A 14617-nucleotide genomic window follows, 5' to 3' on the forward strand; every position below is an offset into this window, starting at 1 on the left:
GATGATATACAAATACTCTTCTAAGTACTAGAACTGGGTTTATCGACTTCGAGTAAAATGGAATTTTTCTAGTCAAATCTATATGGGGAAGAAGCTATCGACTTTGCATAGTGGTAGAACGTAACCCCGAATATAGTTTACACATTAAAGAATAAAATTTGAACCAGTGTTTGCGTATCTCTACATTGTTTGACGTATTTTGCAAAATGAAAAGGTTACTCTTCGAATGGCATTACACATTACAGAGAGTGGAGGGAAGACTCTTACAAGTTATGAATCCCACAAAGTTCTGGGGTAAACAATTGGTTATGGAGCATTTATTAATGTCCACGAGAAGTTCATTAACGAAGATTCTTGAAACTGTACTTGATTTGCTATCCATTGCAATGTTTGTATCATCTGATAACGAGACTAACTTTACATCTGGTAATGTTACTGATGAAAGGCCATTAATATATGCAAGAAAAAGTGAGGGTTTTAAGATAGAACTTTGTGGGCCAACAAGTGGCAATTATTAACCAGTTGTATGCTGACTGATAGCTTAATTACGGGACTCTTTCCTATAATTACCCTTTGTTACCCGTCTAAGAGACACGATCTGAACCAATTTGTAGCATTTCCTGTTATACCATGATATTATAATTTACTTAACCCACGAGTGTGCCCACTTGTTTATGAAGTACGCCAACCAAAAATAACACTGTCTTGTAAAGTTCCATTATTGTTTTAAAATTGCGATCCCGTATCTATTCCTTCATTATTGCTTCAGCTAATACAGTGACAAGTTGTGTTGTGATATGTTCAAGTGGGCAGCAGTATTATAAAATAAACAGCGAGCCAGGACAAAACAAATTTACGATCTGTGCAAGAAAATTACCCAGATTCTGAGCTAGCATCACAATCCCACAATGAGGCAACTGTCTACGAGATAATTAGTAATCAAATAAGCAATTGGCTGGGACGTGAAGTAAGTACGCTGGTAAATGGTCCGAGTGGGTCATTTCTGTGGAGTAACGCTTGTATGCGGCAACAGAGTGATTCGGTGAAAGTTTACTTAATTATTGGTTAAATAAACAGTGATTTAATTAATTAATTATAAGTTTATTTTATCCTCCTTTAATTAAAGTAAGATTACACTGTGATTTTGCTCATACATATTTACCTTGGTAACAAAAAGACAGCAATTATTTACATCTGTGTAAAGTACTCCACGCACCCGCTCGCGTTACGAAAATTCCGCTCGAGGGTTAAAAAGAGATTACACTGACAAATGCGTTTGACAGAACACAGAATAAACCAGTATCCTGTATCAAGGTACCTCCCGTTAGGAACGTGTGTGCACTCAACTACTGTGATATGACTTTCAAATGACAGAGCACAGCAATCACTCGTCCTTTTCTCGCCTGGCTATTATCACTGCGGCATTTGATAGTATCCGTGGATGTTCTAGTACGTCTAGTACGTACAACAGGGGGCTGACCTGCTAGAACATGCGTTGATACTATGAAATGGCGCTTTGATAATGGTGAGGCTGTAGCTGAAATGTAGATTTGCCTAATAAAACTTGCAAGAAAAGGATGACTGATTGCTCCGCTCTATCGTTTGGAAGCAGGATCGTGTAATTTCCTGTGTAATGAATGCAGTGCACACTCACTGTATGTGTAAATAGCCTTCTTACAAGGGAACCTCCCCATCGCACCCCCCTCAGATTTAGTTATAAGGTGGCACAGTGGATAGGCCTTGAAAAACTGTACACAGATTAATCGAGAAAACAGGAAGAAATTGTGTGGAACTATGAAAAAAATAAGCAAAACATACAAACTGAGTAGTCTATGTGCAACATATGCAATATAAATGTAAATATTGACTGAGGAACGCCGTGGTCCCGTGGTTAGCGTGAGCATCTGCAGAGCGAGAGGTCCTTGGTTCAAGTCTTCCCAGCAGCGAAAGTTTTAATTTTTTATTTTCAGATAATTATCAAAGTTCAAGCACTTACACAAAATCAACTTCGCTCTCCAAAATTCCAGGACATGTTCAGATTTGCTTGGACATATGCAGGATTTGACGGTCTACACGCGGAAAAAATTGAAGACGTTAAAAACATATGTTTTGACAGAGCACAAGGAAAACTGTGCGACTGCGAAACTGTTGCATTCATTTGTTGCAGTTTATGTGACAAAATCCTATGTTTTCATCACTTTTTGGGAGTGATTATCACATCAACAAGTAAACCTAAATCGGGCAAGGTAGAAGAATCTTTTTACCCATTCGCCAAGTGTACAAGTTAGGTGGGTCGACAAAATTTTCCTGTCATGTGACGCACATGCCGTCACCAGTCTCGTATAGAATATACCAGACGTGTTTTCCTGTCGAGGAATCGGTTGACCTATGACCTTGCGATCAAATGTTTTCGGTTCCCATTGGAGAGCCACGTCCTTTCGTCTACTCATCGCACGGTTTTGCGGTGCGGTCGCAAAACACAGACACTAAACTTATTACAGTGAACAGAGACGTCAATGAACGAACGGACAGATCACAACTTTGCGAAAATAAAGAATAAAATTATTTCACCAGAGGGAAGACTTGAACCAAAAACCTCTCACTCCGCAGCTGCTCACGCTAACCACGGGACCACGGCGCTCCCGAGTCCGCCATATCCTTGATGTGGCCTATCTTGCACATGGACTACTCAGTTTGTATATCTTGCTTATTTTTTTCATAGTTCCACACAACTTCTTACAGTTTTCTCGATTGATCTGTGTTCAGTTTTTCAAGGCCTATCCACTGTGCCAGCTTATAACTAAATCTGAGGGGGCTGCGATGGGAAGGTTCCCTTGTTAGTATCGGAACCCCTTAAATGGAAACTGTGCGTAGCGCGTGGAAGCGCGGCTGACCTTGATCCAGATGAGAACGTAGCAGAGCGAGATGAGGGCGAAGGGCACGACGTAGAAGAAGAGCAGGTTGCCGAAGAGGAAGTAGAGCGCGCCGTCGGCGGGGTCGGGCCACACCTCGACGCAGACGCGCACGTCGTCCAGCACGGACACCAGGTCGAAGAAGAGCGCCCACGGCAGCGTCGTGGTCAGCGCCACCAGCCAGATGGCCGCGATGATCAGCCGCGCGCGCCGCTTCGTGATCTGGAACTTCAGCGGCCACCAGATCGCCAGGAACCTGCCGGCAAGGGAACACCTGCTGCAGCGCTCGCGCGTCGTCGGGGCGGATTACTGCGCAGCTGGCCATTCCGGCTGCAGCGCTGTGAAGACAACTGGCAACAAATGTCAAATCTGTATTTACTTCTCTGCAAGCTTTCAGTGCAGTTTTTTTCCTTTTTTTTATTTCGTTCCCCCACTCCCCATATGGACGGGGGGTGGGGATAGAGGGGGGAAGGGAAGGGGAGCTATAAACGATACTGGCAATTCGGTCTTGATAGTAAAATTTAATTGCATTAAAAAGAGTAACAAGTTACAAAGCGGGGAGATATTTACATAGAATTTAAAACTTTTTTTGAGGGGGAAAAATATAAACGGAAGTTTTTAGATACGAAGCGTGTTTTTTTAAGTAAGTATCGTTTTGAAATTAAAAAACGACGTGCTAAGATATCTCAATAATTTTATTTTTTCATGAAAGCCTGTACCTTAATCTACTTTTCTACATAATTTCCGTCAATATCGAGGCACTTGTCATAACGTTGTACCAGTTTTTGAATACCCTCCTCATAGAAGTCTGCCGCCTGACTTGTTAACCATTGCATCACCACTGTTTTGACTTCGTCATCGTCTTGAAGACGCTGACCGTCCAGGTGTTTCTTCGAGTGCAGGAACAGATGGTAGTCACTGGGCGCAAGATCGGGGCTGTACGGAGGATGATTTCGAGTTTCCCATCGCAAACATGTGATGAGATCTTTGGTCTGATTCGCCACATGCGGACGGGCATTGTCTTGCAGCAAAACGATGCCTTTGCTCAACTTCCATGGAGTGTTGGTTTGATTCTGGTGTCACTTAGGTCACCCATGTTCCATCGCCCGTAGCAATTTGGCTTAAGAAATCACCACCATCGTTGTGGTACCGCTCAAGGAAAGTCAATGCACTGTCTAAACGTTTGGTTTTGTGCACATCCGTCAACATTTTCGGTACCCAACAATTTTCGGTAATTCAAGTGCTCGGTCACAATGTCATACAAAACACTACGAAAAACATTACGAAAATCATCCCGCAAGGAGGAAATCGTAAAGCGTCTGTTTTCTCTCACCTTATTGTCCACTTCCTGTACCAAACTTTCATAAACGACCGAAGGACGCCCACTCCGTTGTTCATCGTGCACATTTGTGCGGCAATCTTTAAATGCTCTCACCCACTCTCTTACCATTCCATCACTCATAATGTTTTCTCCGTAAACTGCACAGACCTCACGATGAATATCGAAAGCTTTTAGGCCTTTAGCATAAGAAATCTTATAACAGACCGTACTTCACAGTCGGCGGGACTCACGATTATCGGAGGCATCTTAAACACTCAGTACACAACGTAAACAAGGAAGAATCAGACTGTAATGGCGTCAGTGCGTAGATTAAGGTACAGGCTTTCATGTAAAAACAAAATTATTGAGATATTTTAGCACGTGTTTTTTTAATTTCAAAACGGTACTTACTTAAAAACATGCCTCGTATATGAGAGATATGACCTCCTGCATTAGCAATTAAAAAATAATAACAATAAAAGGTACAACGAAACTCAAGAACCGCTTATTTAAAAACATTTAGAAGGTGATGCCGATGTACTGACATGTAAAGGAAGCCTTTTCTGTCACTGAGAACCTGAAGGCTCTGCCCTGGTACAGGAAGGCTGTTGTTGAAGTGGGAAATGTTGGCCAGTGAGGAATGTAGCGAACTGGTGGTGGTATAAGGATGGAGGACTGGTACATATCACCGGTGGGGTAGGAGTGGCTTTTGGGACAGAAGAAATGGTGGAGTAGAGAGGGCAAACAGTTGTTGGGAAAAGGATTTGTGCGTGTGAAGGACAGTGGAGTGGTCTAGTCCCCTTGTCCAGGCGGTGAGTAATGTTTTTTAGTGCAAACACACAGAATTGGTAGGAGACATGCCTTCAACATCTACGTACACTAATAACGTTATAAAGCCGTCTTGTTTGTTTCCCTATTTGAATACGCTAATCTACTATATGAACTTTTGTGGAGATTTCACAGGTAACTTGCGTGTAGCTTGAGGCTGAATACATGCTTTATATCAGAAAAATCGGAACGCGGGAAAAATATTGTAATTTAAAATTTTAATGAAAATCATTTGCTCAGCTCAGCAATTCGAAAGTTTAATCACGCTGCAGTACACCAACAGCGTTGTTAGTGGTTTTTAACTCCGTGACGGATGTCTTTTCGGAAGTTTACACCATTGACACAATTAAGAGCTACATCCATATATTCGCGAATACAAACTAACAGGAACTTACTTGGCTAGTATATACGGATTTGCTGATTTCGCTTTGTGTATTAAAAACTTAACGACATTGCTTTGCTTCAAGTTTTATTTATATTCTTTACTGAGAAAAACGAATTTATTAATATTGCTTTGTGATTTGGATGCCCTCTCCTTACATTTTTGTTTAATTTCGTTTACAAGTAAAAATGCCTAGAAAATAGTCGTGTCTTTCTGAATGGGCCAGAATGGCTAATGGGTTCATGAGGTCTCAAGAATCCAACGAAGATCGTGAGGTGAGACTTGCTCTGGCTCAAGAACGTTAGGATTCAACTCGGTTTTTGGAAACGCCTTCCGAAAGCGGAGCATGACGTAACTCTGATTGAGAGTGTCTTGCATTATTTCGCTCCTCAGAACCCTTCACTCACAGAGGGTTAGAGTTACTTCCCTGCAACGTAAAATTATAAAAGCGAAAATTTAGACGAAAAGTAGCGCACGCAAGTCAATGTTTATACCCCGAACTTCGCTTAAGCCTGTACGTTTTAAACGCGTACAATTCTCGCTGAGCTTAAAATAAGCCATGACTACAAAGTACAAGTCCACACGCTGTGTTTTTCGAGCATGGACCTTAGTTGCTTCTCGTATGACCAGCTCTTCCTGGCTCTTCCTCATGTTAATGAAGCAAACAAGCTCTTCGATCATGTCTCGATCATACTACATCAAGCGCTGCATACAAAGAAGCTATACAAGTCAAAAATAAATCCCACACTTACGAAGTCTCCGGCACAGATAAATAAATACCCCAGCGACGCTGGCTTTCTCAGCTTTTTCTGTATCTAAGCAAACATTATACGCTGTCCTGCAGAAGTTAAGGATGAGATAGATGAAGTATCAGAACACATTAACTACTGTGTAGAAATGAAACAAAGTGCTAGATCATGTTGCCAGAGATCTTCCAGTCGCGCGCAGAAAAGAGGGCGTCACATGGCGTGAGGTCAGCGCAACTGTAGCGCCAAATGAGACTGGCCCCCCAACGCGCGTCAGTTGAAGGAGCGGGAAAAGACAATGTGTGTGTGTGTGTGTGTGTGTGTGTGTGTGTGTGTGTCTGTGTTTCTGAATCACCAAAGAGTTACGGTGATCTGCGGTGGTGTTCATTACATCATGGGCTGGAGACAACATTTAGGTGAAGTTGCATGGGAAAGAGTCATCAAAAAACTGAAAGAAAGAAGAAGTGTGATGAGTATAATCCAGGAGTTTGGTATTGCTGACAGCATTGTTTCGCATGGATGGGGAATTTTCCGAACCACAGGCACTGCTGCCCGAAGGAGAGGATTCTGGTCATACATAAAGCACACCAGTGGCAAGACGCAATCAATACCTTCACTGCGCGAGAACAACGGAGAAGTCACTGATGACAGTACCACTAAAAGCAGAGTTATTAAACACGGTTTTTCGAAACTCCTTCACCAAAGAAGACAAAGTAATATTCCTGAATTCCAACCAAGAACAACTTCCAAGATGTGAAACATATAAGTAGATATCGGGAGAACGAAGCAGCTTAAATCACTTAATAAAGGAAAGGCCTGCGGTCCAGATTGTATACCAGTCAGGATCCTCTCAGAGTATGCTGATAAAATAGTTCCATATTTAGCGGTCATATACAACCACTCGCTCACAGAAAGATCCGTACCTAAAGACTGGAAAATTGCTCAAGTCACACCAATACCCAAAAAGGGAAGTAGAAGTAATCCACTGAATTACAGGCCTTTAACACTAACATCGATTTGCTGTAGGGTTTTGGAACATATACTGTATTCAGAAATTATGAAGTACCTCGAATAAAACGATTTATTGACACATAGACAGCACGGTTTCAGAAAATATCGTTCTTATGAAACACATGACTGGGTGTTGTGTGATGTCCTTAGGTTAGTTAGGTTTAAGTAGTTCTAAGTTCTAGGGGACTTATTACTTCATGAGTATAGAAAGCTAGTTGTGTTTCATAAAAATGGCTCTGAGCACTATGGGACTTAACAGCTATGGTCATAAGTGCTATCGACAGGGAATGTAAAATTGATTCCAAATTTTTAGATTTCCAGAAGGCTTTCGACACCGTTCCTCACAAGCGTCTTCTAACCAAACTGCGTGCCTACGGAGTATCGCCTCAGTTGTGCGATTGGATTCGTAATTTCCTGTCAGAAATGTCACAGTTCGTAGTAATGGATGGACAGTCATCGAGTAAAACAGAAGTAATATCCAGCGTTCCCCACGGCAGTGTTATAGGCCCTCTATTGTTGCTGATTTATATTAACCACATAGGAGACAATCTGAGCAGCCGTCTTAGATTGTTTGCAGATGATGCTGTCATTTACCGTCTTGTCAAGTGTGAAAATATCGTTCTTATGAAACACATGACTGGGTGTTGTGTGATGTCCTTAGGTTAGTTAGGTTTAAGTAGTTCTAAGTTCTAGGGGACTTATGACCATAGCTGTTAAGTCCCATAGTGCTCAGGGCCATTTTTATGAAACACAATTAGCTTTCTATACTCATGAAGTAATAAGTGCTATCGACAGGGAATGTAAAATTGATTCCAAATTTTTAGATTTCCAGAAGGCTTTCGACACCGTTCCTCACAAGCGATCAAAATGATCAAAACGACTTGCAAAATGATTTAGATAAGATATCTGTATCGTGCGAAATGTGGCAATTGACGCCGAATAAGGAAAAGTGTGAAGTTATTCACATGAGTACTAAAAGAAATCAGCTAAATTTGGATTACGCGATAAGTCACACAAATCTGAAGGCTGAAAATTCAACTAAATATTTAGGGATTACAATTACAAATAACATAAATTGGAACGATCACATAGATAATATTGTGGAAAGAGCAAACCAAAGACTGCGGTTCATTGGCAGATCACTTAGGAGGTGCAGCAGGTCTACTAAAGAGACTGCTTACACCACGCTTGTCCACTCTATTCTGGAGTATTGCTGTGCGGTGTATGATCCGCATCAGGTGGGACTGACGGATGACATCGAAAAAGTACAAAGAAGGGCAGCTCGTTTTGTATTATCGCGAAATAAGGGAGACAGCGCCAGAGACATGATACTTGAATTAGAGTGTCAATCATTAAAACAAAAGCGTTTTTCGTTGCGACGGGATCTTCTCGTAAAATTTCAATCACCAGTTATCTGTTCCGATTGCGAAAACATTCTGTTGGCACCCACCTACATAGGGAGAAATGATCATCATGATAAAATGAATCAGGGCTCGCACAGAAAAATTTAAGTGCTCGTTTTTCCCGCGTGCCGTTCGAGAGTGGAACGGAATAGAGACAGCTTGAAGGTGGTTCATTGAACCCTCTGTCAGGCACTTTATTTTGAATAGCAGAGTAATCACGTAGATGTAGGTTGTCGAACGTGTCAACTACAGCTGCAGGTGACCGCTATATCGTGCAGCAGGCAAGAAGGAAGCCAGGTGTAGCTGTAAACGCATTTAACAGGACTGCGAGGCACGCAACCTCACGCTCCACAGTGGCACGTCGACTGCATGGGGGTTGCTCTCTTTGCCCGACGACCAGTTCGTTGCGATCCTTTGACAGCTTCACATCGGCGGCAGAGTTTGCCGTGGCGCAAAGAGCACAGGACATGCCAAGAAGGAATGTAGTCCCGCGCTCTTGTTAGATGTGAGCCGATTCAGTCCGAGCAGTGACTCTGGAGGTGCTCTCATATGGCGAGAGGTGGGAACAAGTAATGCACCCTGGAAAATTTTCGAGCATGATCGTTTTGTTGGTCCAGATGCTATGGTGTAAGGATGGAGAATGCTGTAAGGCGGTACTGACGACCAAATCTTCGAACACGTCGCACTCACTGGGCAATGTTGCTGTGACACTGTAGTCCACCTCCATGTGCGTCTTGTCAGGGGTGTATTCACCCTTCATTTTTATGGATGAAAATGAGCGACTGCGTCAAACAGTGCAAGTGGAGGAGCTTTTGTAACGAGAGGATACTCCGCGAATGGGCCGGCCTGACTGTTCAGCCGACACAAATCCTATCGAGTACTTGTGGGACGCGTTGGGGATGCGTATTGCAGCACGCCACATGCACCATCGACCATGGAGCAGTTGTCAGCCGCACTCTTGGAGGAATGGAACACAGTACCACACGAACTAGTATCAACTTTATGGACAGCATGGGACCACATTCCAGAGTGTTAAGTACCATGTCACATCTTTTGTAATGTTCAGCGGAGGTATTGAATAGAATTGGGGAGACAAGAAATTTGTGGCACAACTTGACTAGAAGATGGGATCGGTTGGTAGGACATGTTCTGAGTCATCGAGGAACCACCAGTTTTGTATTGGAGGGCAGCGTGGAGGGTAAAAATCGTAGAGGGAGACCAAGAGATGAATACATTAAGCAGATTCAGAAGGATGTAGGCTGCAGTGGGCACTGGGAGATGAAGCAGCTTGCACAGGGTAGAGTAGCATGGAGAGCTGCATCATACCAGTCTCAGGACTGAAGACCACAACAACAACAACAACAACAACGTTCGTGATTGCCTTTTCATAAAAATGTCAGTTTCGTCTCACTGCGTACTTTTATCAGTCATTGCGTATTTTCTTCAGTTAGTTTCTGTACCATACTGAACCAGTTCTTTCAATGCAAGGTCCAAGTTTTATCGAGCTATGTTACATGTCGGTGACACATTATGCGAAAGTTAGTTTCGTTCTCAGATTTTCAGCATCTCCGTGACACTCTCCTATTGCTGAAACAAACTCTGTCCATTAAAATTCTCCATCTTTGTATGCGCTAAATACCAAAAAAAAAGAAAAAAGACTTCGATTGAGTGGTAGGATACTAGAAAATTGGAATAGGTCTATAAAGGAAACTGCTTTGCAAAACCCTCATGCAATCTTCCAAGAACATTTCTCAACTGTATATGACCCGTCTCTCCCTATAGCTTACCCCTACTTTTTTCAGAATCTCGAACAGCTTGCACCATTTTATATTGTCGAACGCTTTTTCCAGGTCGACAAATCCCATGAAAGTGTCTTGATTTTTCTTTAGCCTTGCTTCTATTATTAGCCGTAACGTCAGAATTGCCTCTCTCGTCCCTTTACTTTTCCTAAAGCCAAGCTGATCGTCACCTAGCGCGTTCTCAATTTTCTTTTCCATTCTTCTGTATATTATTCTTGTAAGCAGCTTAGATTCATGAGCTGTTAAGATGATTGTGCGATAATTCTCGCACTTGTCAGCTCTTGCCGTCTTCGGAATTGTGTGGAAGATGCTTTCCCGAAAGTCAGATGGTATATTGCCAGACTCATATATTCTACACACCAACGTGAATAGTCGTTTTGTTGCCACTTCCCCCAATGATTTTAGAAATTCTGGTGGAATGTTATCTATCCCTTCTGCCTTATTTGACCGTAAGTCCTCCAAAGCTCTTTCAAATTCCGATTCTAATACTGGATCCCCTATCTCTTCTAAACCGACTCCTGTTTCTTCTTCTATCACATCAGACAAATCTTCACCCTCATAGAGGCTTTCAATGTATTCTTTCCACCTATCTGCTCTCTCCTCTGCATTTAACAGTGGAATTTCCGTTGCACTCTTAATGTTACCAAAGGTTGTTTTGACTTTCCTGGAAGCTGAGTCTGTCCTGCGGACAATCGTATCTTTTTCGAAGCCTACCATCTAATTTTCCTACGACTTAGTCGATGAGATCTTTCCATTTTATTCTCTTACGAATTATTACGTATGAGTTGTCTTATTCTAATCGTTACTCACTGACATTATAATCGTAGGACAGAATGATTTTTCGTTTCGAAAATTGCACAGTTTTACGTTCCAGAACATTCCACGCAAATAGCCAATTCTTGCACCACTTCGAATTTTTATCAAGATCTGACGGAATATTTGTGCAGCTTTTCTTCCGCAGCTTTTTTAAGAACATGTCATGTGCGAAAGGTGTGAGGTTACTACCTTCTGAGAGGTCTTTAATGGGAGTTAGGGGAGGAGACCAGACAGCGAGGTCATCGGTCTCATCGGATTAGGCAAGGACGGGGAAGGACGTCGGCCGTGCCCTTTCAAAGGAACCATCCCGGCATTTGCCTGGAGCGATTTCGAGAAATCACGGAAAACCTATATCAGGATGGCCGGACACGGGATTGAACCGTCGTCCTCCCGAATGCGAGTCCAGTGTGCTAGCCACTGCGCCACCTCGCTCATCATTATCATCTGTGTTCTGCCTAAAGGCAGGTTTTCACATGGTAGTTCTCCAGGCTGCCCGGTCTTCTGCCATCCTCTTCGGGTCTGCATAATTTCCTCTTCCCTTTATGTCGTCTATCATCTTGTATCTCCTTCTTCCTCTCAGTCTTCTCCCACAAACCAATCCTTCCAAAGCATCTACTAGCAAGCACTCCCATCTCAATGAATGTCCCAACCAGATCTTTTTCCTTTCTCTTACAACCTTCAGCAGACATCTTCTCTCACCAACCCTTTCCAATACTCTTTCATTACTCACTCTTTCCATCCAGATTATACTCTCCATTCTCCTACACATCTACATCTCAAATGCTTCTAATCTTTTTTCATCCGCTCGTCTCAGTTTCCATGTTTCTGCCCCATATAGTGCCACACTCGAGACAAAACATTTTCCAAGCCTTTTCCTTAGTCCTTTATCTAATTTACCACATAAGAGTCTGGTCTTTCTGTTGAATGCTTCCTTCGCTGTGGCAATTCGTGTTTTCACCTCCTGGTGACATCTCAAGTCTTCAGTTATTGTGCTTCCGAGAAATTTAAGTTCACTTACTTGGCTAATGGTAGATTGTCCTATTTTAATGTTGGACAGTCTGCGTCTTGTACTGATGACCATACTCTTTGCTTTGCTGTGTTTATTTGCATCCCATATTCCACACAAGTTTCATTCAGATCTTTGAGCATGTTATTCACTGTTCGCTGACTTTCTGCCACCTATACCATGTCATCAGCAAATCTTATACATTCTATTCTCTTTCCACCAATACTTATTCCTCTTTTCCCATCTAAGCTTTTCGCAATAATCTCTTCAAGGTATACGTTAAACAACAGTGGGGAAAGGCAACAACCTTGTCTAACACCTCGTCCAATGCTGCTTCCTTCTGACATTTCATTTCCAATCCTTATCCTTACTTTCTGGTGTAAATATAGATTCCGTATCAGTCGTCTCTCTTTCCAATCCTTTCCTCTTCAAGATATCCATCAGCTTGTTCCACTGAACTCTGTCAAAAGCGTTTTCTTAGTCTATAAAAACAGCAAAGATTTCTCTACCCTTTTACATATACCGGGTGATCAAAAAGTCAGTATAAATTTGAAAACTGAATAAATCACGGAATAATGTAGACAGAGAGGTACAAATTGACACACATGCTTGGAATGACATGGGGTTTTATTAGAACCAAAAAAATACAAAAGTTCCAAAAATGTCCGACAGATGGTGCTTCATCTGATCAGAACAGCAATAATTAGCATAACAAAGTAAGGCAAAGCAAAGATGATGTTCTTTACAGGAAATGCTCAATATGTCCACCATCATTCCTCAACAATAGCTGTAGTCGAGGAATAATATTTCGAACAGCACTGTAAAGCTTGTCCGGAGTTATGGTGAGGCATTGGCGTCGGATGTTGTCTTTCAGCATCCCTAGAGATGTCGGTCGATCACGATACACTTGCGACTTTAGGTAACCGCTAAGCCAATAATCGCACGGACTGAGTTCTGGAGACCTGGGAGGCCAAGCACGACGAAAGTGGCGGCTGAGCATACGATCATCACCAAACGACGCGTGCAAGAGATCTTTCACGCGTCTAGCAATATGGGGTGGTTCTAATAAAACCCCATGTCATTCCAAGCACGTGTGTCAATTTTTACCTCTCTATCTACATTATTCCATGGTTTATTAAGTTTTCAAATTTATACTGACTTTTTGATCACCCGGTATCTTTCACCTCGCTCGGTGGTCTTTAACGTACAACATGAACAGCAAGGATCCCGACACACTTCCGTGTGACACGCGTGACGCTACATTCAAATCAGCGGACGACTCGTCATCCAAAAGAACAGCTGCGTCCTTCCTACCAAGAATTGCTCTGTACAATCACAAACTTAGCGAAAATCGAACCTAGACGTTTTGGCTCCTTCTGGATGTATTGGTGGTGGCGTGTCTTAACTGCTTCATCCTGGGTGTAGCAAATGGATACTGCAGAAGGCCACAACGGGAATTTGTTCAGAAATTCTGCTTATTGTTCTCTTTCATCATTACCGACACTATTGCGCCTTGCAGCGTGTCTCTATCGACACTTAGCGCGGCGGACGATCGATACTCTCGGTATCGATCAGGGAGGCACTAAGAAAAACTGAATGCCTAGCTAGAAAAAGGAGCTTTGCTCTAGGCCGGGTGAGATCGATGATCCTCCGGTGAGAAGTCAGGCGTCCGACCACTACAGGGAGTGCTCCTCTTTATTGTAGCGGGGCGGCTGCCGAAGCGCTAAACAAAGAGAACGGGGCCACGGCGGCCGGCGCCTTCCCTTTGCTCACTTTCTCGTTAAGCCTGCGAGCAGCGCTGGACACGGAGAGACGGGGAGAGACGCGCCGAGCAGCGAGCGCGCCAGAGGCAGGGGCCTCGAGGGCGCCGCATCCCGCGATTGCAGCCCGGGCTACTGTCTCCTCTTCGGGAACTACAGGAACTACTGAAAGACGACTGTAGAAGCAGACTTTCATTACTGATTTATTCATACCTATACTAATAATAAATCTTTAAAACCGTCGTGTCTGTCTGTCTTTGAACACCTTCACCTCCGAAACTTCTCCACGAGCTTCCATGGGGCTTTCGCAGGTAACTTGAACACCGTTTGGGGCACAGTATAGGCCTTATTTCATCAAAATCGGATAACGAGAAAAAAGATATCGTGATTTAAAGGTCTACTAATACTTTCTTGTCTGTCTGTCTATCTGAACACGCTAATCTCCAAACTTACCAGACAGATTATATGGGGTTTTACTCATACCTTCAGCGTAATTACGGGCACCAATTACAGCATATTTCATAAAAATCGGATCACGAAAAGGGAGATAATAGTATATATTATAAAAAATGTATGTATGTGTGTGTGTGTTCCACATATTCTGCGAAACCATTCGAACGATTACAGCCAAAC

General features: G+C 42.8%; 1 protein-coding gene across 1 annotated transcript in view; it reads right to left on the bottom strand.

Moving 5' to 3' along the window:
• The window catches only part of LOC124613002 (neuropeptide SIFamide receptor-like), a 132653-nt gene extending 118458 nt beyond the window's left edge, over positions 1 to 14195 (bottom strand). The window contains exons 1-2 of the mRNA XM_047141595.1: positions 13963 to 14195; positions 2895 to 3168 (exon numbers count right to left, since the gene is read on the bottom strand). Coding sequence (XP_046997551.1) covers positions 2895 to 3168; positions 13963 to 14195 — 507 coding nt within the window. The remainder of the gene's footprint in view (positions 1 to 2894; positions 3169 to 13962) is intronic.
• Between the last annotated feature and the right edge of the window lie 422 nt (positions 14196 to 14617).

Source organism: Schistocerca americana, chromosome 1 (assembly GCF_021461395.2).
Source record: "Schistocerca americana isolate TAMUIC-IGC-003095 chromosome 1, iqSchAmer2.1, whole genome shotgun sequence".
Lineage (NCBI taxonomy): Eukaryota > Metazoa > Arthropoda > Insecta > Orthoptera > Acrididae > Schistocerca > Schistocerca americana.